The following is a 22,296-nucleotide window of genomic DNA, read 5'->3' on the forward strand; positions in this document are numbered from 1 at the left end:
TAACAAAATTCAGTACTTTTGCCTTGCCTTGCCTTGTCCAAGGAGGCCCAGGAAATTTCTGGTTTGTGGATTCCTTTGTGTTAGGAGAGTCCTTTTTTGTTACTTAAGTCTTTATGTAAGAAAAGGGGACGTGAAGGACTGAAGGAGGGCACACCTGGCCTTGTAACCTGTGGCCATGGATGCCTCTCGCAGGGGCCTGCCGCCGTGATTGTGCAGTGCCCGGGTCCTCACCTGGGGAGCCCTGGGCATCGGGCTTTTGTGGTTGCTCAGACCTCTGTCAGCACATTCTTGTTTGGGGCCACCGCTGTCTCTCTGAGGACATTCCTGACTTAGGAGAGCACGTCAGGTCCAGAGGATGGCCTGGGGGGCTGTACCCAGGACAACCTGCCCCACCCCTGCTGGGGGCCTGTTGCCCAGAGCTTTGGGCCTCTCACCAACAAAGGCGTCTTAGACTGAGATCTTGGGGACGTGACCATTTTGTACCCTCTATGCGCTGTACTTGATGTACATCTTCTAGCATGTTGAGATGTGCTAATTCTCCTAGCACAATGAAGAATATTGACTACAGTCCAGCTCATAACAAGTTGGCCCTCTGCCTCGTGGTTGGCAGGTCTTTAAAACGATGTGTTTGTGCAGCAGAATTGCTCTCAGTGGGCCCTCAAGAAACAGCAGATCAGCTTCCCTTTATCTGGAGCATTTGGAGCCAGATGCTTGCCCAGTGACACACAGGGTCCTCGGCTGCCGTTGTCATAGATGAGAAGTGCGCATGTCCTGGGATCCCCAGGTGTCCCGGAGACGGTTTGTGTGCACCGACGGGCTGTGGAAACTGGTCAGTTGGTCTTGGTGCATGTTCTTCACTTCTCAGAGCCAGTGAATGAGAGCCTGGACTTTGGCGTCTGACTGCTTGGGTCTCATCTCAGGCCTCCTGCCTGCTTACTGGCTCTGTGACCTTGGGCATGCCACCTAACCCCTTTGTGCCTCTGGTTTTTGGTTTTTTCATCTGTGGCATTTACTTGTAAGGTTAGCCTGAGGATTGAATGAGCTAATGTGGATGCTGTGTGGCCTGGCCCAGAAGACATCTGGCACTTGGCTCTATTTCTATTATGGTTGTTAAGGTAGAGACAGCTCCTTTTTGTCCCTTTCTATTTCTTATCTTCCTCTCGAGGGCCAGTGACTCGAGCAGTTGATATGCTCTGAAGTGTTGAGTCATCTGACAGGCGGGGCAGCCCCGGCCAACCGGGGTGCAGCCCCCTCTCCTCTCCGGGTGGCGCTTGGTGGCTCCTTGAGTGGCGAGCCCTGGGTGGCCAGGCGGGGCCTGGGATGGGACACATGGAGGTGTGCGCCCTTGACCCCAGTTCTCTCTGCTGTTTGTGCCCAGGTGGCAGCACCATGGATAGCTCCGCAGGAGGCAAGGCTAGGCCTGAGGCTGGGGAGGACAAGGAGGGATTCCTTTCCAAACTTAAGAAAATGTTTACCTCCTGATATCCTAGCCGAGGTAGGAAAACCCCTGAGGTTCCTCCCCTTTTCGTTCCCCTCTGTGAACTAATCCCTGTTTTCTGTCACTTTAACCAGTATCGTCCCCCCACACCCAGAGTTGAAGAGGTTCCAGTCTCAGGCGTGGTGTGTCTGGCTCCCCTCAGAGCCAGGCCTCAGCCCGTGGGGAGTCAGCCGGTAGTGCAGGGCCGAACCACAGATAGTAGCCGCTTCTGCGGCTCCACTTCTGGAGAGGTTGCTGCCTCCCAGCCCTCCTTCCACCAGCTCCTGGGGGCTCTGCGTCCTGCCGTGGTGAGGACCAGGTTGCCCACGGTCACAGAGGGCAAGTCATAGCAGAGCCAGGCCTAGAACTCAGATCTCCCCAATCCCCGCCCTGTCCTGCCTGGGAGGCGCGGGGAGGTGTCAACCTTGGTTAGGGCTGGGGTGGGGGGCGCTGCCCGGAGTCCTGCTTGCTCACTGTGGTGTCTCGGGACTCACTTCTTACTTGTGCTGGTCCCTGGTGGCTGGGGCTCCTGGTGCAGCTCCTTGCCAGGGATGACAGAAGCTCACCAACAGGGCGTGTTCTTCCTGCGATGCCAGTGAAACGTAACTGTTTGTGTCTTGGCTCAGGAAAACGGTCCACTGGAAACTAGGCCGGGAGCAGCAGCCCCTCCTTGTGGCCAGGGCATCTCAGATGCAGGAGGATTCCACACAGCAGCACCGAGCCCCTGCCTGCAGAGGCCCTCTGGACCACCTTGGAAACAGCAAAATCATGTGACAGTGCACCTCTCCATGAAAGGGTCATGGTGGACAGCCCCTGGGCAGTGAGGCATGGCAGGTCTAAGGGCTGGTAGTTTCCTATCCATGAGTAGGTAACTTGGCCTCTTCTGGCTCCGGCAGAGTCAGACAGCTGGACATTTCTTGCAGAGCTAAAACTCTGATTTGGAATCAAATGTGGTTAAAGAATTAAAGGCCATGCTTACAGCTTAAAAATGAAGCCTTAAGCTGCACCGAGTTGTGAAGTGATTAATTTCCCTCTCAGCAAACCTCTGGAGGTTCCAGAATGAGTCTTTCCTGACAGGGTTGTCTTTTCCAGGAACCTGGGGCATGCACGCCCCACTGGTGTCATCCACCCCTCAGCAGGGGCATCCCCTGCTAGAGTTTGTTTTAATTCCAAAAGGTACCAAGCAGCTGGAACATGGGGGCCTTGGGGTCCCAGGGTGACACATATGAAGACAGTCCCTGGAGATGCTACTCTTGATCACATGGGCCATGATCTCTGTCAGGATGGATAGTCCTTCCTCCCACCCCACTTGGGGTGGCCCCTTGTCCCCTGACGGTTGAGTTCTGTTGTTCTAAGCCGGGTGTGAGTGGAGCTCCTGCCCTTCTGCTGGACCACAGCCAGCCGTGGCCTGGGGCCGACTAACGGCCTCTTAACCCGGAGCCCTGCCCTGCTGCCTGCCAGGGCCTTGGTTCTCACCACTCACAGTTGACCTCTGTTTTCAGAAGTGTGTTTAAATTATTCAGTGCTAAGAATCATCGTCTTTTCCTGATAAATGTTTGTTCAGAAAAGGAGAGCACAGTCTCAGCAGTTGAAGGCTCTCCACCATCCAGCCAAAGCAAAACACTGTTTCCCCAGCCTTGGCTCGTAGGATGTGTGGGTTCCATTGTGTTTCCAGATCCCCCAGCTGTGGTAAGACAGGTTAATGGAGAACACTTCTGATTAGTTCCCTTTTTGCTTTCCTTCATAATTTACTAAAATAAAGCATCTACTAGTGTTTGCTCTAGGAATGTAAAATGATTCTGTATCAATGTAAATAAGATTATCTACCGCAAAGAGATATTTAAAACCTAAATTGTCGTCATTTCTTCTTTGAAAGAGTTCAGACAGCTTTCAGCAGGTGGCCCAGCAGGGGGTTACTGGTGGTCACCTGCCAGTCAGGCCACCCCACGTCTCTGCTGGCCTTCCTGGGGCGGCTAGAGGTGGCTATCCTAGTCCTTGGAGTCACGTGCGCCAAGGGACGGGTGGCGCTCTGACAGGCGCTCACCCTCTCCAGCCCAGATCCCAGAGTGGGGAGGGTGCTGATCTGACGAATGTTCTAGGGTTCGGCATGTAGCTTTTTCTTTGGGAGCCTGCGATTTGAGAGACGTGCAGTGTGGCCTACTTAGGTCCCTACACGTCACCACCTCCCTCACTAGATTTTTTTTTCCTCCATTATTTTCAGAGGAATATTAAGGTATTTTTTTGTGTTGCAGTGTTAGTCTGGGCTGTCTCACAAAAGCCCAAGTGCTGTCGTGGCTGGAGTGGGCCCCGAGCACATAGCTCTGCCCCACTCTGGGTTCTGGGCTGAGCAGGTTGAGGTGTGAGGGCACTTGCTGGGTTGGGTGAAGAGGCTGGGAATACCTGTTGGGTGAGAAAGGGGCTCAGTGACTTCCTACCAATTTCCAAACTTGTCCTTCATTGAACAGAAGTTTGTCAAGCGCCTGCTGTGGACTCAGTATGGGCCTGGAAGGATCCTAGACCCCGGGGTGTGGCGGTGGGGAGCTAGATGGTTTCTCTCGTGATAGCTTAGGTTTTCTTCCTGGAGAAGCCAACCGAAGTCCCACTCCTGGCCTGTCTTCTGAAAGCAGAAGCCTAGACTTTGAAAGGGAAAAGTGGATTTTCTTTCTAGAGAGACATCTTCATTGCTGTACTGAGGCATCCTTCCCTCAGATGGTCAGAAGGTGGCGGGGCAACATCTGTAGAATCAAGCCCCACTCTAGGCCTGGACTGGATTTGGTTTATTCCCACAGCTGGATCCTGAGACGTGTCTCCAGACAACTTTGCAGCCAGAGGTGGGGCTGGAGCATGAGGTGAGGTATTTAAAAATACAAAAGAGTATCTCCAGGTCCCTGAGCCTCTGGGGATCAAGAGGCGAGGTAGATGGTGTGAGCATTTGCTGAAATGTTTGGAGCATGGACAAGGGAAGGCACTGGAGGCTCGCCAGGCCTGACCATGTGGGCCCAGGGGAGTCAGACACTGCTTCGCACAAATGCACTCACGTTGCCTTCACAACAGCCTGGCCAGGGGGCACCGGGTGAGCAAACAGACCCGAGAGGCTCGGCGACGTGTCCGTGGCCTGCTGCTTGTGGATAAGAAGCGGCTGGAGCCTGGCATCAGCTCCCTGCAGTTCGCCCTGGACCTGGACCTGGACCTGGACCTGGACCTGGACCTGGCACAGCAGGCTCTCCCCTGGCTTGGTACTGACCAAGGGCTGCTCCAGTATCTCGGCACGGTGAGTCGCAGCCCCAGCAGGTGAGTTTCCCACGCAGGGGCCTGGGGGACTTGGGCATCACAGGGCTGGACACAGATGACCTCTCATGTTCTCTTGCTGATACGGGTGGGCTTGGAAGCCCCTGTCATCACGTCCTTTTCCTCCTACCCTGCCTGGGAGGCTGCTCCCCTCAGACGGCAAGCTGTCCCTGTCCCACTAAAGTGGGCCCCTCCTCCAGTGTTCCTCGTTCCTCCTGCTCTCTGCAGCCCTATGTCAGTCTGCAGTCATTCTGCAGATTTGTATCTGGCTCTCCTGCTAAACCAGGCTCAAGGCAGGGCGCATACTTTTCTGGTGAACATTGTATTTAGGGCCCAGCTTACACTGGTAGGTTGTCAAAGAAGTGCTTTTTCAATGACTCAGTTAATGAATGGATCGAATGAGTTTGGCTGACCTGCTCCCCTTTCAATGCCTCTGCGGGTCCTGAGGCTGAGGCGGGGTAGTACAGACGCTGGTGGAGGTTTCACAAGTCCATGGAGACACTGGTCAGCCCGCCGGATGTGTCCTCTGGGCCTTCATTTCTCTTCTCTAAAGCGAGCGGGAGACGGAAACCGTCCAAATGCCTGGGGAGCTCAACCCGCCAAGCAGGGCTGGGTGGTTATTTCCCTGGTTTCCCTTCCCAGCCTTTGCTGTGGGTGGCGTCACCTTTTCTCAGCAGTGTCCAAGTCTTATATGACCTGGGGTCCACAGAACTGCCACGTTCCTTCAAGGGTTTCTTTCCAGCCTGTTTTGCGATCACCCACATCTTGAGGCCTCTGCACCCGGGGGCCCAGGAGGCAGGAAAAGAGAGAGGGAGAAGGGGCCGGTCTTCCTGCCCTAAAACTCAAAGAAGGAACACGTGGGTGGCTGCACTCACGTTCTGGAGAGGAACGGCGTGTGTGCAGGGGTGTCAAACACTGCTCCTGGCTGGCGGGGGTGGGGGGGTGGGGTCCTCTCAGCCCCCCCAACTTGACTGGGCCCCCCACCACTTTATGCTCCCTGTTGGAACTTTCATGTCCTCAGGCAGCTGCCACCCCAACCCCAGTCCCTGAAACAAAGCACTTTTCTTTTGGAAGCCATCTGTGAGAACAATGGCCTTTATTTAAAAAATAAACTTTCTTGTAACACGAGAAAGGATCACTGTGACTGCACCTCCTGTCCCCCCAGATGGGGCTGAGAGGTGGGCAGGGTCACAGTCCTGCGAAGTCCCCTTTGTGCTGCTCCAGCCACTGGTCCAGCGTCCTGGCCTTGGGGTTGAGCCTCAGGCTCAGTTCGATGTTGCGGTTGGGTTTCAGGGCATAGAAACGGAACATGTTGGCCAGGTCCTGGGCGCCGGGGAAGCCAAGCTTCTCGTAGTCCTCGGGGCTTATCTGGAAGCAGAGGGGAGTCTCTTAGGGTCGATCGGCATCTGCAGCACCCTGACCACGCTGTTGACACCTCAGTTCCTACCCTGGTCCCCACTAAGTTCACCTGAAAACCAGTCTATTATAAAGATGAAACGTCAAAAACCACTGTTCTAGGGCAATTTAAATCCTGTTCTTCCAAGATCACGAGATGAAAACTCAGTCCTTTCCAAATCAGAACTATGCTTATGTCACTTCTTGCTCAAAAAACCAAAGTTGTTCCCCTTTCCTGACCAAACTGAATCTTAACTCCTCAGCTTCCAAATCCTCCATGACTGCCTCAGGCTTTCTTTGTTTAGAGAGTAATACGCAACCATTTAGTGCATGCTTTCTAGTGCATTCATTGTGCCAAGGGAGGGTTTACAGCAATTGTCCCATTCAATCCTCACAGCAGCCCGAGGAGGGGGATACTCTCCATACACCCACTTTACAGATGAGGAAACTGAGGCAGAGAGGGGTCAGGGGCTGGGCCTCCAGTCACACAGGGGTGGGTGTTAAGGGCTGGGAGCAAGATCTGAGTCCAAGGTCTGACTGGCCCAAAATGCGTCCTGCCGTGGCCTCTCCCCCATCATTGCTCTGCTTGGGTCTGGGGGGGGGCTCTACAGGTGGTTTTTGTCATTTAATGACTTGGAGTAGCCCAGATTTTCATAATGAGAAACAAGAAACAAGGCACCTGGGGGTCTGGACAGGAAGACAGAGTAGGCATGGGGAGGAGGGGACTGTGCCAGGCCAAGAAGGGGGGACCAGGATGGGGGCCTACTCCGGCCTCCTTCCCCTCCCCGAGAGGAGCCCAAGACACCCTGCGTTTTCCCTCCTTGCTTTGGCCCCTACTGTCCCCTCTTCCTGGAACCCTTCCTTGCCACTTGATCAACTGACAAAACCAGAAGTTTCACTCAGCGGCCACACCTGGCTCCTAAGAACAGCACGACATAAACGTTCACAGTGAGAATGAATTTGGCTTTACGTTGCTCAGAGCGCTGGGGCAGCTCTAGATGCCCCTTCCCTTCTACCCGCAAAGCCCCTCTGACCACGGCTGCCAAGTCCCAGCCTGGGCCCTCCACCTTGGCATCTCGCACGGTCTTCCTGGTGTGCCTGGAGAGCAAGGTGGCGTACTCCTCCACCGTGTGCCTGCAGGTGCTGAGCCCGATGTTCCGGCCGATGTAGTCTTCGGGCATCTTCAGCAGGCTGAGCACCACGGGGCCCAGGTCGGACACAGACATGCCGTCCATGGGCACGTCACCCATGGGCAAGCCTGGGAGGGAGAGAGGGACATGCTGGCATGCATCTCTGAGGGGTCGGTCCCCACCGGCCAGTCGACTGGACGTGTGCACAGGCCAGCACCTGGCACGAGGCAGACACCCATGGTGCCAGCAGGAGAAATGAGTCAGGAAATGGGACACGATCGAGCTCTGCCACCCGGCAGGCCATTCAAACCCTGGGAGCCCGGCTGTGCCCTTCCCAAGGCGGGGAGAACCCTGGGCCTGCCGCCCCTCTCAGGCCTGAGACGGGAACAAGGGGAAGGAGAGGAAGGGGCTTTGATAGGCACCTCTGAGAACGGGAGCTCCCAGCGTTCAGGCCCCTGTACACTTCGTCAAACCTGAATCTCTGATAGGGATGCCTGTGGTGGGGGGTGCTCCAAACACCAGCTGCACCGGCAGGAATGCTCGGTCAGCTGAGGCCAGGGCTGACCCCAGAGCAGCATGACGGGTGCTGATAAGCATGTTAAATTAATGAGTGACGCCACCTGCCGAGGTATGGTCTTGGGGATGGAGAGGCAGAGCTGTGTCCTGATGAGGCACCTGGAGCGCTCGGGCCCTGCCCTATAAAATTTCCGTGGCTGCCCATTCAGACGGCCCGGGGAGCCTGCGGGGGTGGAGCCTGTTCCAACTTACAGATGGAACACAGGTGAATCTCTAATTACAGCTTTTGCAAACTGTAAAGGGAGATGCCGGTGCGCCAACACAAGGACGAGACTGCTCACCAGCAGGCAGGACCCAAGCGAGGGTGAGCGGCGTTCACGCAGAGGTGAGGGGCTGGGAGGGCTCAGACCCCTCCTGCTCCGCCTGCTGAGCCACCTGCATTAACCCACTGCCCCGCCAGCAGGACACAGGTCGTATGTGGTTCCCTCCAGGCTGTTTACAGATTTGCAAACAGATGTTGAGAAGAAAGTGCTTTCCTACTTCAGGAAATCCACAATTGGACCTCGCCTTCCAAATCCTCTCCTTATTTGTGAAGCAGTAACGATAAGCACACTCTCTCCGTAAAGCTCTCCGACAGACAAAGCACTGCATCCCCAGACTCGGCAGATTTTCCCATGGCCCCGGGGAAGTCCGAGTCATGCCCATCTCACGGGACAGGACGCAGAGGCCCAGCATGGTCACACGCGTTGCTCGCAGTCACAGCCTAACGTGAGCGAGCCAGAGCTTGGACCCAGAGCCCTCTGAGGACAAGCCCAGTGGGCCACCATGGCTCCACACGGTGAGAGGAGACGCCCGAGGAAGCAGGGAGGGCACTCACTCAGCAAGTAGCTCTTTCCATCTGGGGCTTTCTGGGGCAGGAAGAAGGAGAGGAGGTTCTCGAAATAGCAGGGCAGCCGCACGCTGGTCATGGGGACACCAATGTCCCGGAAATATTCCTCTACCTCCCCTTTGCCGTCAAAGTGTCCCGCTGCCAGTCTCCCTGCTGTCAGCTTCTTGATGTTCTCCAGGCCACTGTAGACCACGTAGTGCAGTCCCAGGCGCTTGGCCAGATCGGCCAGCAGCTTTCCCTGGTGGGCAGGGAAGGAGAAACCACAAAGCTCAGAGGGAGGATGTGTGTCCCCATCACGGCACTGGCTCTCCCACCCCAGAGGCCACTGTGCCCGGTGCCAAGAGCCCTCTGATGAGGCTCCCTCTTCCGTGTGCGGCTCACATGGTGCCACACGCTCTGCCACGGGATTATAAGCTTCCCACCACCCGCATAGCCTTAGCGCCCCTTCTCTAGATCATCTGGGTCGTTCCACCTTCCAGTGTGCTGGACTGCGGCCCACCATGTGCCACCTGGGAGGGTGCGCACAGAGGCTTCCCGCCTCTGCCTGCTCTCAGAGAGCATCTTGTCCCCATGCTGGGCCGTCTTCCTGGGAGAGCCCCAACCATCCCCTAGGGAAGTGCTACGGCTCAGCAGTTAAGCACACAACACACACCACCTGGGTTCTGGACCAGCTCTGCAGCACACTGGCTGTGCCATCCAGGACAAGGGGTCTGTTTTGGCCTTGTCGGTTAAATGGGGACAGAAACACGACCTGCTGCACAAGGCTGTGTAGGGCGCTGGATGGTGGCCTCCCAAAATATATGTCCATGTCCCAAACCCCAGAACCTGTGAATGTCACATCATTTGGAAAAAGATCTCTGCAGATATTTTTGTTAAAAGGAACTTGAGACGAGATCATCCTGGATTACCCTCATGGGCCCTCAACCCAATGACGAGTGTCCTTATGAGAGATGGAAGAGGAGACACAGAGAAGAGGAGAGGCCTTGTGTAAACAGAAGCAAAGCCCGGAGTGATGTGGCCTCACGGAGAGCTGGTACCACTGGGCGCCAGAAGAGGCAAGAATTGGAACCTCCCTTGGAGCCTCCAGACAGGGCAGGGCCAACACCTTGCTGTTGGACTCCTGGCCTCCAGAATGGGGAGAGAATAAATTCCTGTTGTTTTAAGCCACCTGGCTTGGGGTCATTTGTTATGGCTCAGGAGGTCAGGTTGACGAGATCTGCATGAACCAGAAAAGCTGTCTCTGTCCACTCTCTGAGATGGGCTTCCATGTAAGACTGCAACTGAAGAAAGGCTCAGGGCTAAAAACAAGTTTGGAGACCAGTGGTCCGGTCCAGTCTCCCTTTATTGTACACGGGAGGAAAGACAGACCAGTGCAGGGAAGTCACGTCCACAGCCGCAACGGTGGGGAGCTGTGGACGAGGCAAGACTGAAAGCCGACAGGCACGGGTCTCAGCCCAGTGCCTTTGCTGTGGCACCAGTCATACCTTCCACAAATACCTGAGTGCCTGCTACGTGACAGGCCCACCGCAAGTGTCCCCACCTTCCAAGAGACTTTAAAAAGATGCATGTTTGTCTCACATCCCTCCCCCCACCACCTGGGCTCAATAACCACCCAACCAGAGAGAAGCTGGGTGGAAAACAGAATAAAGAGAAACAGAAAACATCTGAAAGGGGACATCGAGGACTTTTTGGAATGATGAAGATGTATTATATTTTGATTAGAATGGTAGTTACATGGGTATATTTCTTTTCAAATTTCATTAAATTGTACAATTAAAAAGTTTACTTTTTATTTATTTATTTATTTATTTTTGGCTGCACTGGGTCTTCGCTGCTGTGTGTGGGCTTTCTCTAGTTGCGGAGAGCGGGGGCTACTCTTTGTTGCGGTGCACAGGCTTCTCATTGCGGTGGCTCCTCTTGTTGTGGAGCACGGGCTCTAGGTGCACGGGCTTCAGTAGTTGTGGCATGCGGGCTCAGCAGTTGTGCTTGCGGGCTCTAGAGCGCAGGCTCAGTCGTTGTGGTGCATGGGCTTAGCTGCTCTGTGGCATGTGGGATCTTCCTGGCCCAGGGATCAAACCCACGTTCCCTGCATTGGCAGGCAGATTCTTAACGACTGCACCACCAGGGAAGTCCCTACATTTGATTTTAAGAAAATTATGGGTCAATAGAGTTTTTTAGAAAGTGTAAAGAGTCACTGGATGACACAAAGCAGATTGTGGTTGCCTGGGGCTGAGGAAGGGAGGAATGGGGAGTGACCACTACCAGGTATGGTGTTTCTTTTGGGGTGGTGAAATGTTCTGGAATTAGGTAGTGATAATGGCTGCACAACTTTGTGAATGTTAAAAACCACTGAATTGTACACTTTAAAAGGGGGAACAGGGACTTCCTTGGTGGTCCAGTGGTTAAGAATGAGCCTTCCAATGCAGGGGACGCGGGTTCGATGCCTGGTTGGGGAACTAAGATCCCACATGTCGCGGGGCAACTAAGCCCGTGCCTCAACTACTGAGCTGGTGAACCAGAATTAGAGAGAAGCCCACGTGCTGCAACAAAAGATGCCGTGTGCCGCAACTAAGACCTGACACAGCCAAAAATAAATAAATATTTTAAAAATAGTAATAAAAGTTTAAAAACAAAAGGGTGAACAGTACGGTACATGAATGATGTCTAAAAAACGTCATCGGATGAGGAAGCGGCCACCTTTTGCCCTCATCAAAGTCTAGGAGGGCTGCATAGAAGAGGAGGGGAAAGGCCTGCAGTGTCAGTGGTCAGGCAGGGGTCAGCCCCTCTCTGGCAAGTCGGAGCTGCCCCGCAAGGGCAAGCAGAGACCTGGGAGCGCCTTTGAAGATGGCCTGCTCCTGCCCTGGCTTCCCCACACCCTCCCGCCTGCCCTTACCTGCTTGACCTCCTGCTCCTGGCTGCAGTTCTCCCAGTAGTTGGTCACGATGAAGGTGGCGTGAGCCCCGATCAGGGCCAGCTCCATGCTGGCCTCATCATCCTGGTCTCCCTGCACTACTTCTGCACCTTGCAGCCTCAGCTCCTTCGCTGCCCTCTGCCCAGGGTCCCGGGTCACCACTCGGACCCTGAATGTCCCATCTTCCAGGAGTGTCCGGGCCACTGAGCCCCCCTGGGCACCTGCAGAGAGTCAGAAAGACCCGCAGGGTGGGACCAGCCTGGGAGCCTGCCAAGGGTGAGGCCCTGCAGGGAATCCTCCACCACAGCAACACACCTGGCACTTTTCACCTGTGATTCCCACTGTTTTGCCTCACAGTCTTTTAACTAATAGCTTCATTGAGATAGAATTCACTTACCGTAACATTCATCCTTTTTTTTTATTTTTTTAAATACAATTTTAAAACAAATTATTTATTTATTTTTGGCTGTGTTGGGTCTTCGTTGCTACACGCAGGCTTTCTCTAGTTGCGGCGAGTGGGGGCTACTCTTTGTTGCAGTGCACGGGCTTCTCATTGCGGTGGCTTCTCTTGTTGCAGAGCACGGGCTCTAGGCGCGTGGGTTTCAGTAGTTGTGGCACACGGGCTCAGTAGTTGTGGCTCACAGGCTCTAGGGTGCAGGCTCAGTAGTTGTGGCACACCGACTTAGTTGCTCCGCAGCATGTGGGATTTTCCTGGACCAGGGCTCGAACCCGTGTCCCCTGCATTGGCAGATTCTTAACCACTGTGCCACCAGGGAAGCCCACATTCACCCTTTTAAAGTGTACAGTGCAGCAGCTTTTAGTACATTCAGAGTGTGCAACCATCATTGCAGTCAATTTTAGAACATTTTCATCACCTCAAAAAAGAAAGTCCGTACCCATCAGCAGTCACTCCCCATTTTCCCCTCCCCTTCAGCCCCTGGCAACCACTAATCTACTCTCTGTCTCTACGGATTTCCCTATTTTGGACACTTCACATAAATGGAGTCACACAATATGTGGTGTTTTGTGTCTGGCTTCTCTCACTTATGTTTTCAAGGTTCATCCATGTTTTAGCAGTCATCACATTTACACCTTTTACAAAAATTTTAAAATGTATTATGAAATATTTTTTTAATATTTATTTATTTATTTTGGCTGTGCCAGGTCTTAGTTGCGGCATGCGGGTTCTTTAGTTGCGGCATGCATGTGGAATCTAGTTCCCTGACCAGGGATCGAACCCAGGCCCTCTGCATTGGGAGCGTGGAGTCTTAGCCACTGGACCACCAGGGAAGTCCCTATTATGAAATATTTACCACATACAAAAAAGGGATACTAACACCCATGAGCCTACCACTTAGCTTAAGAAATAAAGTATCATCTATACCTTAAAAAGAAGACTGAGGGGAATTCCCTGGTGGTCCAGTGGCTAGGGCTCTGCACCCTCACTGTTGAGGGCCTGGGTTCGATCCCTGGTCGGGGAACTAAGATCCCACAAGCTCCGCGGCACAGCCAAAAAAGAAAAAAAAAAAAAGAGAGAAAATTATTAAAATCATCAAAAGGAAGAAAATAAAAATCATCCATAAATATATGTATAAGAACACTGGCTGCAAATAAATAAATAAATCCACTTCTTACCAAAAAAAAAAAAAAAAAGAACATTGGCTGCAGTATTATTATCCATAGTGGAAGTTTATAGACAACCTAGACGTCCTTTGGTAAGAACTTGGCTAAATAAGTGATAACTCCATACAAAGGTGATTAAAAAGAATGTGGCAGGGCTTCCCTGGTGGCGCAGTGGCTAAGAATCTGCCTGCCAGTGCAGGGGACACGGGTTCGAGCCCTAGTCCGGGAAGATCCCACATGCCGCGGAGCAACTAAGCCCGTGCGCCACAACTACTGAGCCTGTGCTCTAGAGCCCGCGATCCACAACTACTGAAGCCCGCGTGCCTAGAGCCCATGCTCCGCAACAAGAGAAGCCACCGCAATGAGAAGCCTGCGCACTGCAACGAAGAGTAGCCCCCTCTCGCTGCAACTAGAGAAGGCCCACAGTCAGCAACAAAGACCCAACGCAGCCAAAAATAAATAAAAATAAAAATAAATTTACAAAAGAAGAAAAAAGAATGTAGCAGATCTGTATGCATGACTTATGTGACCACAACGTGTCCTGGAGTGGAAAAGGCAACCTGAAGAACTACAACTACCCTCATACAGTACTGGTGGGAATGTAAAGTGGTACAGTCACTTTGAAAAAGTCTGGCAGTTCCTCAAAATGCTAAACACGGTCACCATATGATCCAGCAATTCCATTCCTAGGTATAGTCCCAAGAAAATTAAAAACATATGTCCACACAACAACTTGTATGTGAAGGTTCACAGCAGCATTATTCACAATAACCAAAAGGTGGAAACAAATCAAATGTCCATAATGGATGACGGATAAACACAAATGTGGTATAGCCATATAATGGAATATTATTCAGCCATAAAAAGGAATGAAGTACAGATTCATGCTACAATGTGGATGAACCTGGAAAACGATGCTCAGTGAAAGAAGCCAGACACAAAAGGCCATGTACTGTATGATTTCATTTATATGAAATGTCCAGAATGGGCAAATCTTTAGACAATAGACTGCCAGTTTCCAGGGGCTGGGGAAACGGGGAGTGACTGCTAGTGGGTATGGGTTTTTTGGGGGGGTGATGAAATGTTCTAAAACTGATTGTGGTGAGGTCACAGAGCTCTGTGAATATACTAGAAACCAGTGAATTAAACACTTTAAACACGTGAAGTGTATGGTATGTGATTTATACCTCAATAAAGCTGTTATATATTTTTAAAGTACATACAGGAAAGAAAAAAACAGGTGGGGTAAAAATAAAACACTCCCATTTAAAAAACAGTATCTTTATATACCTAATTTGTCCGGAAGGATACTCAAGAAACTTGACAACAGTGATGGATGGGGTTTCGGGGACAGAGGTGGGAGGGAGACTTAATTTTGATATTATGTGCAATCACCTGTTATTCAAAGCTAAGTAATTTTTTTTTTTATAAATCTGTTGGTTTGTTTTTTTTTTTTAAGTTATACAATTTTTATTTATTTATTTATTTATTTATGGCTGTGCTGGGTCTTCGTTTCTGTGCGAGGGCTTTCTCTAGTTGCCGCAAGTGGGGGCCACTCTTCATCGCGGTGCGCGGACCTCTCATTATCGCGGCCTCTCTTTGTGCGGAGCACAGGCTCCAGACGCGCAGGCTCAGTAACTGTGGCTCACGGGCCTAGTTGCTCCGCGGCATGTGGGATCTTCCCAGACAAGGGCTTGAACCCGTGTCCCCTGCATTGGCAGGCAGATTCTCAACCACTGCGCCACCAGGGAAGCCCCCTAAGTAATTTTTTAAAAAAATTTAAAAGGGAATCAGCGCTCAGGTCCTGCCCCACGGCCCCACCCTGAGTCAGCGGTCCCAGCCATCTATCTCATCGCTCCCTCCAGGACCCCGGGGACGTCTTCTGGAGCTGAGGGGCGGGAGCCCAGGCTCTGCGGGGTCGGACCGGCATGACCCCTGCCCTGGACTGGCCTTGGTGAGAGGTCCTGCGCCTCGGGGCCTCCGTTTGGGGTTTCGCTTACCTGTGGCTCCAAACACGACCACCAGTTTCTTGTCTGCCATGAGGCCGGGCGCCGGAAATGCAGTCCGGAGAGGTCTGAGGGCCGTGAGAGGCGCAGAGTCGGTGAAGGGGCCGGAGGTGCCTGCCCGGAACGACCCCGCGCGCGCCGGGTAGGACCAAGGGGGCGGTCCGGCCGAGAGAGGTCGGGACCCCGCGACCCCCGCCCCCTCGGGCCCGACCCCCCGGGTCCTACCCGCACCCGCCGCCCGGGTCCCCCCAGGTCGGCTATACCTTCTAGCCGCTGCCTACGTGGGAAACGGTCCGGGAAATAGGGACCCCCGGTTTTGCAGCCGAGTCCACCGCCGAGGGGAGGGATGGAAGCCTGCGAACGGCGCCGCCCCCCGCCCCCAGCTCCAGCTGCAACCTGGCAAAGTCACCCCTTCCCGGCCACCCTGCGTGAAGGGATCCCAGGCTGGGCTGCTTCCGAATCCCAGCCGTCTGGGCCCTGACTCTGCGCGGAGCTGACCCGCCACCCCCCTCCGCGGACACAGATGGTTCGTCCCGCCTCCGCCTAGACTCAGCGGCTGGTGAGGACCAGCCAGCCCCAGGCCTGCGTAAACCGAATTTGTGTAAATCGGATCTGACCGAAATGTACACGCCGAGGGCTGCTTAGCGGGATGCTGGGGGTGATGACTGTGCGAAGCAAAAATAAATACATAAACACATAATAAATAAATAAAATTTTATCTTGCATGAGCATCTGAACTTCGATATACGGGTGTCATCCAAAGACAAATAAATCTATATCTGTGAGTCTTAACACCCAAGGCTCTGTTTGAGTTCTTGTATGCCTGACTCACGTTTGAGGTTGCTACTACTTGCCCGTTTTGAATTCTATTTAAGAGGAAAGAGATCTCTCTCTCTCTCTTTTTTTTTTTTTTTTTTTTTCTTTTTTGGCCGCAGGCAGCGTCATGTGGGATCCTAGTTCCCCGACCAGGCATTGAACCGTGCCTCTGCAATGGAAGCGGGGACCGCCAGGGAAGTCCCCAGAAAAGAGATTTCTTTGTGTTCAACTAAAACTCAAAAATGGCCCTCTCACTCCTCTTCGGAAATTTATTGCTGACTGGATAAAAGCATTCAATTTTTTCCTTTCATTCATTCCAAAATGTGTACTGACTCCTCAGAGAATGTCAGCTTCCTGACAGTAGACACTCGTCTGTGTTCACTGCTGAGTTCCCAGCACCTAAAATAGTACCTGGCACAAAGTAGTCGCTCAATAAATATTTGCTGACTGACTGGTTGTCTAAACATCTACTAGGAACTGGAGTCACAGGGAAATCAAAGTAAAACTGGTGCTGTTTTCCCGAATCTAATAGTGGAGATAACCCACCAGGTAATGTGTATTTTATGTATGTAAAATATTGGTCTTTATGTGTTGTAAGATACGTGTATTTATTTTAATAAATACTCATTTATGTTTGTGTTTACAAGTGAAGGTGGTGTCTAAATAGAGTGTTTAAATCTTGCATTGTCTCCACACCCTGTTTATGTATGTCTCTGAGCTCAGACTGCAAAGTTTGCCAGGAATACCTTCCTCCCACCACCTTAGATAGGGCTGACTCCTACTCATTCCTTAATGCGCCACATAACCACCACTTCCTCCAAGAAGCCATCCCTGACCCCTAGGCTAGGGTAACTACTATTTCACTCCCATCTCTATTCCACTGGCAACATTGTCTCTACCATATTAGACCCAGGGCTTCTTAAGAGCTGGCCCCATGTCTTTTTTGTCTCTATCTCTCTCCCTCCTGGCACAATGTCCTGTACTTAGTAGGAACTCAATAAATACTCACTAAATGGAACCCAAGTGCATATTATTCTGATAAAAGATGAGGTTTTTCTTTAACTGCATGGGTTAAACCACAAAACTCGATGTTCTGAGGTTTCCACTTTAAGGAAATAAGTCCAAACAAGAAGATCCCTAGTGGGACCAGCGGCATAATTTGCAAGGCCCAGTGCAAAAAGAAAATGTGGGGCTCCATGTTTTACAATTACCAAGAACAGTGATAGCAGAGCATTTAAACCAAACCCAAGGTCCTTCTGAGCCTGGGACCCAGTGTGACTGCTCCAGTCATAAGTCCATGAAGTTGATCGGCCCTGGTCCCTAGGTTTGAGAGTAGCAGCCCAGGGCCACGCTGGGGCCTGAGCAACTCCAGTGCCCTTTGGCCTTGCTGAACCTGAAGCTTGGAAATCAGTGCAGGCAATGAGTGGCAGGGAACAGCATCTCTGCCCCGGGCTTCTGGTCAGTGGTGCTGGTGCCAGGGAGCTGTCCCGAAGTTGGTGGGCAGACAGGCAGCCTGGGCAAAGGTCTTGTTTCTTGAAGCCCCAGCTACCCACCTCAGGCAGTTCCCTGAGGCCTGAGGGAAGAGATTTGGCTATTGACTGGCATATGATCAGCCATGACTCAGCACCTCCTGTGGGACTTTATATTTGACAAAGGACTTCCTGCAAAGCACTTGCCAGCAGCTCACTCAGCCAAGCGACATGTACTAATGATGATAACAGTGGAACCCTTCTCTGGGCTTCTCCTACATGTCAGGCACAGACTTAGCCCCACATTATCTCATTTTAACTCTTGAGCAACCCCTCCTTCAATCAGTGCCACTCGGTTTAATTCAATTTTATGTGTGCGTGTTTGGGGCAGGGGGTAGTTTTAAGATTCATTCATTTTTTTTTTTTTTTTTTTTTTTAATTTTTATTTATTTATTTATTTATTTATGGCTGTGTTGGGTCTTCGTTTCTGTGCGAGGGCTTTCTCCAGTTGTTGCAAGCGGGGGCCACTCTTCATCGCGGTGCACGGGCCTCTCACTATCGTGGCCTCTCTTGTTGCGGAGCACAGGCTCCAGACGCGCAGGCTCAGTAATTGTGGCTCACGGGCCTAGTTGCTCCGCGGCATGTGGGATCTTCCCAGACCAGGTCTCGAACCCGTGTCCCCTGCATTGGCAGGCAGATTCTCAACCACTGCGCCACCAGGGAAGCCCTCATTCATTTTTTTTTTCTTTTTTTTTTGGCCATGCAGCATGGGCATGCAGGATCTTAGTTCCCTGACCAGAGATGGAACACATGCCCCCTGCAGTGGAAGCACGGAGTCTTAACCACTGGACTGCCAGGGAAGTCCCAAGATTCATTCTTTTATTTTTTTTTTAAGTTAATCCTGTTTTTTTTTTTTTTTTTTAATATTTATTTATTTATTTGGCTGCACCAGGTCTTAGCTGTGGCATGTGGGATCTTCGTTGCAGCATGTGGGATCTAGTTCCCTGCCCAGGTATCAAACCTGGGCCCCCTGCATTGGGAGTGAGGAGTCTTAACCACTGGACCACCAGGGATGTCCCAAGATTCATTCTTTTAAATTTGATTTTGATAGCATAATGCATTTATTCATTCTCATAAAAAGTTTAAATGGTACAGATATATAGCACAAGTGAGCCTTGACATCCCTCTGTCATTCTAGTGTGTAAACCTTCCCTCTTTTGGATGCATTTACATGCCTAAACATGAACATGTAGAAAGATAACATTTTGTAGTTAAAAAAATAAAACAGAAAACAATTTTTTTTTAAAAGATTGAGAGTTTTTTAAAAAATTAATTAATTTATTTATTTTTGGCTGTGTTGGGTCTTTATTTCTGTGCGAGGGCTTTCTCCAGTTGCGGCAAGCGGGGGGCCACTCTTCATCGCGGTGTGCGGGCCTCTCACTGTCGCGGCCTCTCTTGTTGCGGAGCACAAGCTCCAGACGCGCAGGCTCAGCAGCTGTGGCTCACAGGCCTAGCTGCTCCGCGGCATGTGGGATCTTCCCAGACCAGGGCTTGAACCCGTGTCCCCTGCATTAGCAGGCAGATTCTCAAACACTGCGCCACCAGGGAAGCCCCAGAAAACAATTTTTAATATAAAAAATAAAAGGGATTGTGGACTAAAAAAATTAAATAGCCAATCTAAGAAAGAAATGGAAAATTTTATTCGCATCAACCTGAGCTCTGAGAACTGTTCCAAAGAGGTAAGGGAGGAGGCCGGAATATATGTGATTTTGATGAAGGGTTACATTGCAGTCAAGCACACATCCTGGGAGAAGGCTACTGCTATTCATGAGGAACAGATATCTTAGTTAATGGTTTTAGTGCTTTTCTAAGTATGGGAAGATACAGGAAACTGGGTTCATAAAAATTTCTCCTGAAAATATCTGAGGGCCATTTCTGTCAGTTTTCCTAGAGCACAAAGTGCCTCATCCTGATCTTTGCCCTTTCAGGGTGGGTTGTAGGTCAGTGACTGTAGTGGCTAATGACTCAATTCTTGTAGAACTGGATGGTGGGCAACATTCTTTATTTTACAATCTCCTCCCTTTCGGTCTTAATTTCAACCAAGTTTTGGGAGGCATTTTGTGACCAGTTTGTCCCATGGGACTAGGAATGCTCATTCTCAGGTCAGGATTTCATTGATAGGCCACTTAATATACTATTACTGGACTTGGCCCTGTTTAGAGTAGTCAAAAGCCTCTGGACCACCTGTCTTACAGTCTGTCATGGTCAAGGAAATGGTTCCCTCTTGTTGCTTCTTCCCATATGTAGAGTTACACTATTACAATCATTGATCTTACAGAACTATATATAAGGTCAATTGTTTCAAGTTGGTTAATCGTCATTAATTTGATCTGAGGCTCAGTCACACATTTGGTAACGCAAGAAACATTAATCTTGTAAACGTAGAATACAAGTAACCCAGTATCTCCCCAAGATATCTGCATCCTGACCCCTTACAGGATTGAGAAAGGAATGTTATTGTCTCAGGAGTTTCATGACTGGCTTCAGAAGGAGAAAAATTGATATTTATGGTTGAGCAAGTATTTCTGCCGCTAGGGAGGGCTGGTTAATGCATAAAGCAGATACACAATGCACACTAGAGGGGAGGGAGGAGGCCCAAACAGAATTTTTTTTTTTTTGGCCAAGTTGTGAAGCTTGTGGGATCTTAGTTCCCTGACCAGGGATTGAACCCGGGCCCTTGGCAGTGAAAGCGCAGAGTCTAACCACTGGACGGCCAAGGAATTCCCAGAATTTTTCTTGTCTTGTCTTAAAATGTGAATTTTTACTTCATCAGGATCATATTGAATATATTTTTCCCCCGAATTTTATTATGAAAATTTGTGAACATAAAAAAAACTTGGAAGAACTGTATAGTAAGCAGCTATATATTAATACCACTTTCATTCTTTTTTTTTTTTTTGGCCATGCCACGTGGCATGTGGGATCTTAATTCCCGAACCTGGGATGGAAATCGCACCCCCTGCAGTGGAAGCGTGGAGTCTTTTAAAATTTTTTAAATTATTGTTTTAAATAACAACAATTTATTTATTTATTTTTGGCTGTGCTGGGTCTTCGTAGCTGCGCGAGGGCTTTCTCTAGTTGCGGTGATCGGGGGCTACTCTTCCTTGCAGTGTGAGAGCTTCTCATTGCGGTGGCTTCTCTTGTTGTGGAGCATGGGCTCTAGGCCTGAGGGCTTCAGTAGTTGTGGCTCTTGGGCTTAGCTGCTCCATGGCATGTGGGATCTTCCTGGACCAGGAATCAAACCTGTGTCCTCTGCATTGGCAGGCGGATTCTTAACCATTGGACCACCAGGGAAGTCCGAAGGGCAGAGTCTTAACCACCGGACCTTCAGGGAAATCTCACCACTTTCATTCTTAACATTTTGCTATATTTGCTTTATCAGATATCTACCTAGCCATCAACTAATCTTATTTTTTTATGTTTTTCTAGTGAGTTGCAGACATCAGTACTCTTTACCCTTTAACACTTCAGCACACACATTGTTTAGAGTTCAATATTTGTTTTTAAGATTAAATTTACATACTATCAAATGTATTTAAAAAAATTTTTACTGGAGTATAGTTGATTTACAATGTTGTCTTAGTTTCAAGTGTACTGTAAAGTGAATCAGTTATACATATACATATAACCACTCCTTTTTTAGATTCTTTTCCCATATAGGTCATTACAGAGTATTGAGTAGAGTTCCCTGTGCTACACAGTAGGTCCTTATTAGTTACCTATTTTATATATAATAGTGTGTATACGTCCATCTCAATCTCCCAATTTACCCCCCCCCTTTCCCTCCTGGTAACGGTAAGTTTGTTTTCTACATCTGTGACTCTGTTTTGTAAATCAGTTCATTTGTACCATTTTTAAAAAAAAAATTCCACATGTAAGAGATATCATATATTTGTCTTTCTCTGTCTGACTTACTTCACTCAGTATGACAATCTCTAGGTTCGAATGTATTTTTGTATTTTCCTACAACTTGCTTTTCCCCCTTCTACTTGATGTCTTCCCTTAAGGCGGCGTCTGCCCTTCCTTTTTTTTTTTTTTTTTTTTGCGGGATCCTAGTTCTCCGACCAGGGATGAAAGCGGGGAGTCCTAACTACTGGACCGCCAGGGAATTCCCTGCCCTTCCTTTTTATTCGGCACAACTCTGTTGAATAGATGTGCCCCTGTCAACCCCAACCCCATCGTCTTTTGATAGACGTTTAGGTTGTTTCAAGGTTTTCACCGAAATGCTGTTGCAATGACCTCCCTTGTTTGTGTCTCTTTGGGTTCTTGTTTTTCTCTAGAACAGCTACCCAGAAGTGGAAGTACTGGATCAAAGAGAATGCCTATCCTGAATTTTAACAGACCTTTTGCCAAACTGTCCCCCCTTTCCCAATAACTCCCGCAAATACCGCTCATTCCCCACACCTTTGCCAGTACCGGACAATACCAGTCTTAATCTGCAGCCAGTCGCGTGGTTAAGGAAATGACGGGAAATCAGTGTGGCTGAAACAGAAGGGACAGGTGGAGCCCAGTACCAGATGAGCCTGAAGCGGTGGTGACAAAGGACAAGAAAAGCGCGCAGCCCCGAGGCGTCCTCATAAACACCCCCTCTAATGAATGGGAACATTCAGTCGCAAGCACTTTCGACTTCCGCAGCCGACCAGCGCGCTGGGATTGCAGCCACATGCCCGCCGCAGGGGCGTGTCCTCCGCAGGCCCCGCCCCCTCTGCGTGCGCA

At 50.5% G+C, this 22,296-nt stretch overlaps 2 protein-coding genes across 4 annotated transcripts in view; one reads left to right on the top strand and one right to left on the bottom strand.

Moving 5' to 3' along the window:
* The window catches only part of DNAJA3 (DnaJ heat shock protein family (Hsp40) member A3), a 32,280-nt gene extending 28,951 nt beyond the window's left edge, over window positions 1–3,329 (top strand). The window contains exons 11-12 of one of the 2 annotated variants that reach the window (XM_059897051.1): window positions 1,379–1,495; window positions 2,104–3,329. In XM_059897051.1, the coding sequence (XP_059753034.1) occupies window positions 1,379–1,482 (104 nt within the window). In that variant the 3' untranslated portion in view covers window positions 1,483–1,495; window positions 2,104–3,329. The remainder of the gene's footprint in view (window positions 1–1,378; window positions 1,496–2,103) is intronic. The other variant, XM_059897053.1, reaches the window with a different exon arrangement.
* Window positions 3,330–5,844: 2,515 nt separating this feature from the next.
* On the bottom strand, window positions 5,845–15,685 carry NMRAL1 (NmrA like redox sensor 1). 2 transcript variants are annotated; one of them, XM_059896826.1, is made up of 6 exons: window positions 15,499–15,685; window positions 15,230–15,303; window positions 11,589–11,827; window positions 8,684–8,933; window positions 7,228–7,418; window positions 5,845–6,133 (listed from the first exon to the last, which is right to left on the bottom strand). In XM_059896826.1, the coding sequence occupies exons 2-6, from the start codon at window positions 15,267–15,269 to the stop codon at window positions 5,954–5,956; spliced, it is 900 nt and encodes a 299-aa protein (XP_059752809.1). In that variant the 5' UTR covers window positions 15,270–15,303; window positions 15,499–15,685; the 3' UTR covers window positions 5,845–5,953. The 2 variants fall into 2 exon arrangements, with proteins under 2 accessions (XP_059752809.1, XP_059752808.1); XM_059896825.1 differs by lacking the exon at window positions 15,499–15,685 and having other exon boundaries at window positions 15,230–15,369.
* Window positions 15,686–22,296: the final 6,611 nt, after the last annotated feature.

The sequence above is a fragment of the Balaenoptera ricei genome, chromosome 15 (assembly GCF_028023285.1).
Source record: "Balaenoptera ricei isolate mBalRic1 chromosome 15, mBalRic1.hap2, whole genome shotgun sequence".
Taxonomy (NCBI): Eukaryota; Metazoa; Chordata; class Mammalia; order Artiodactyla; family Balaenopteridae; genus Balaenoptera; species Balaenoptera ricei.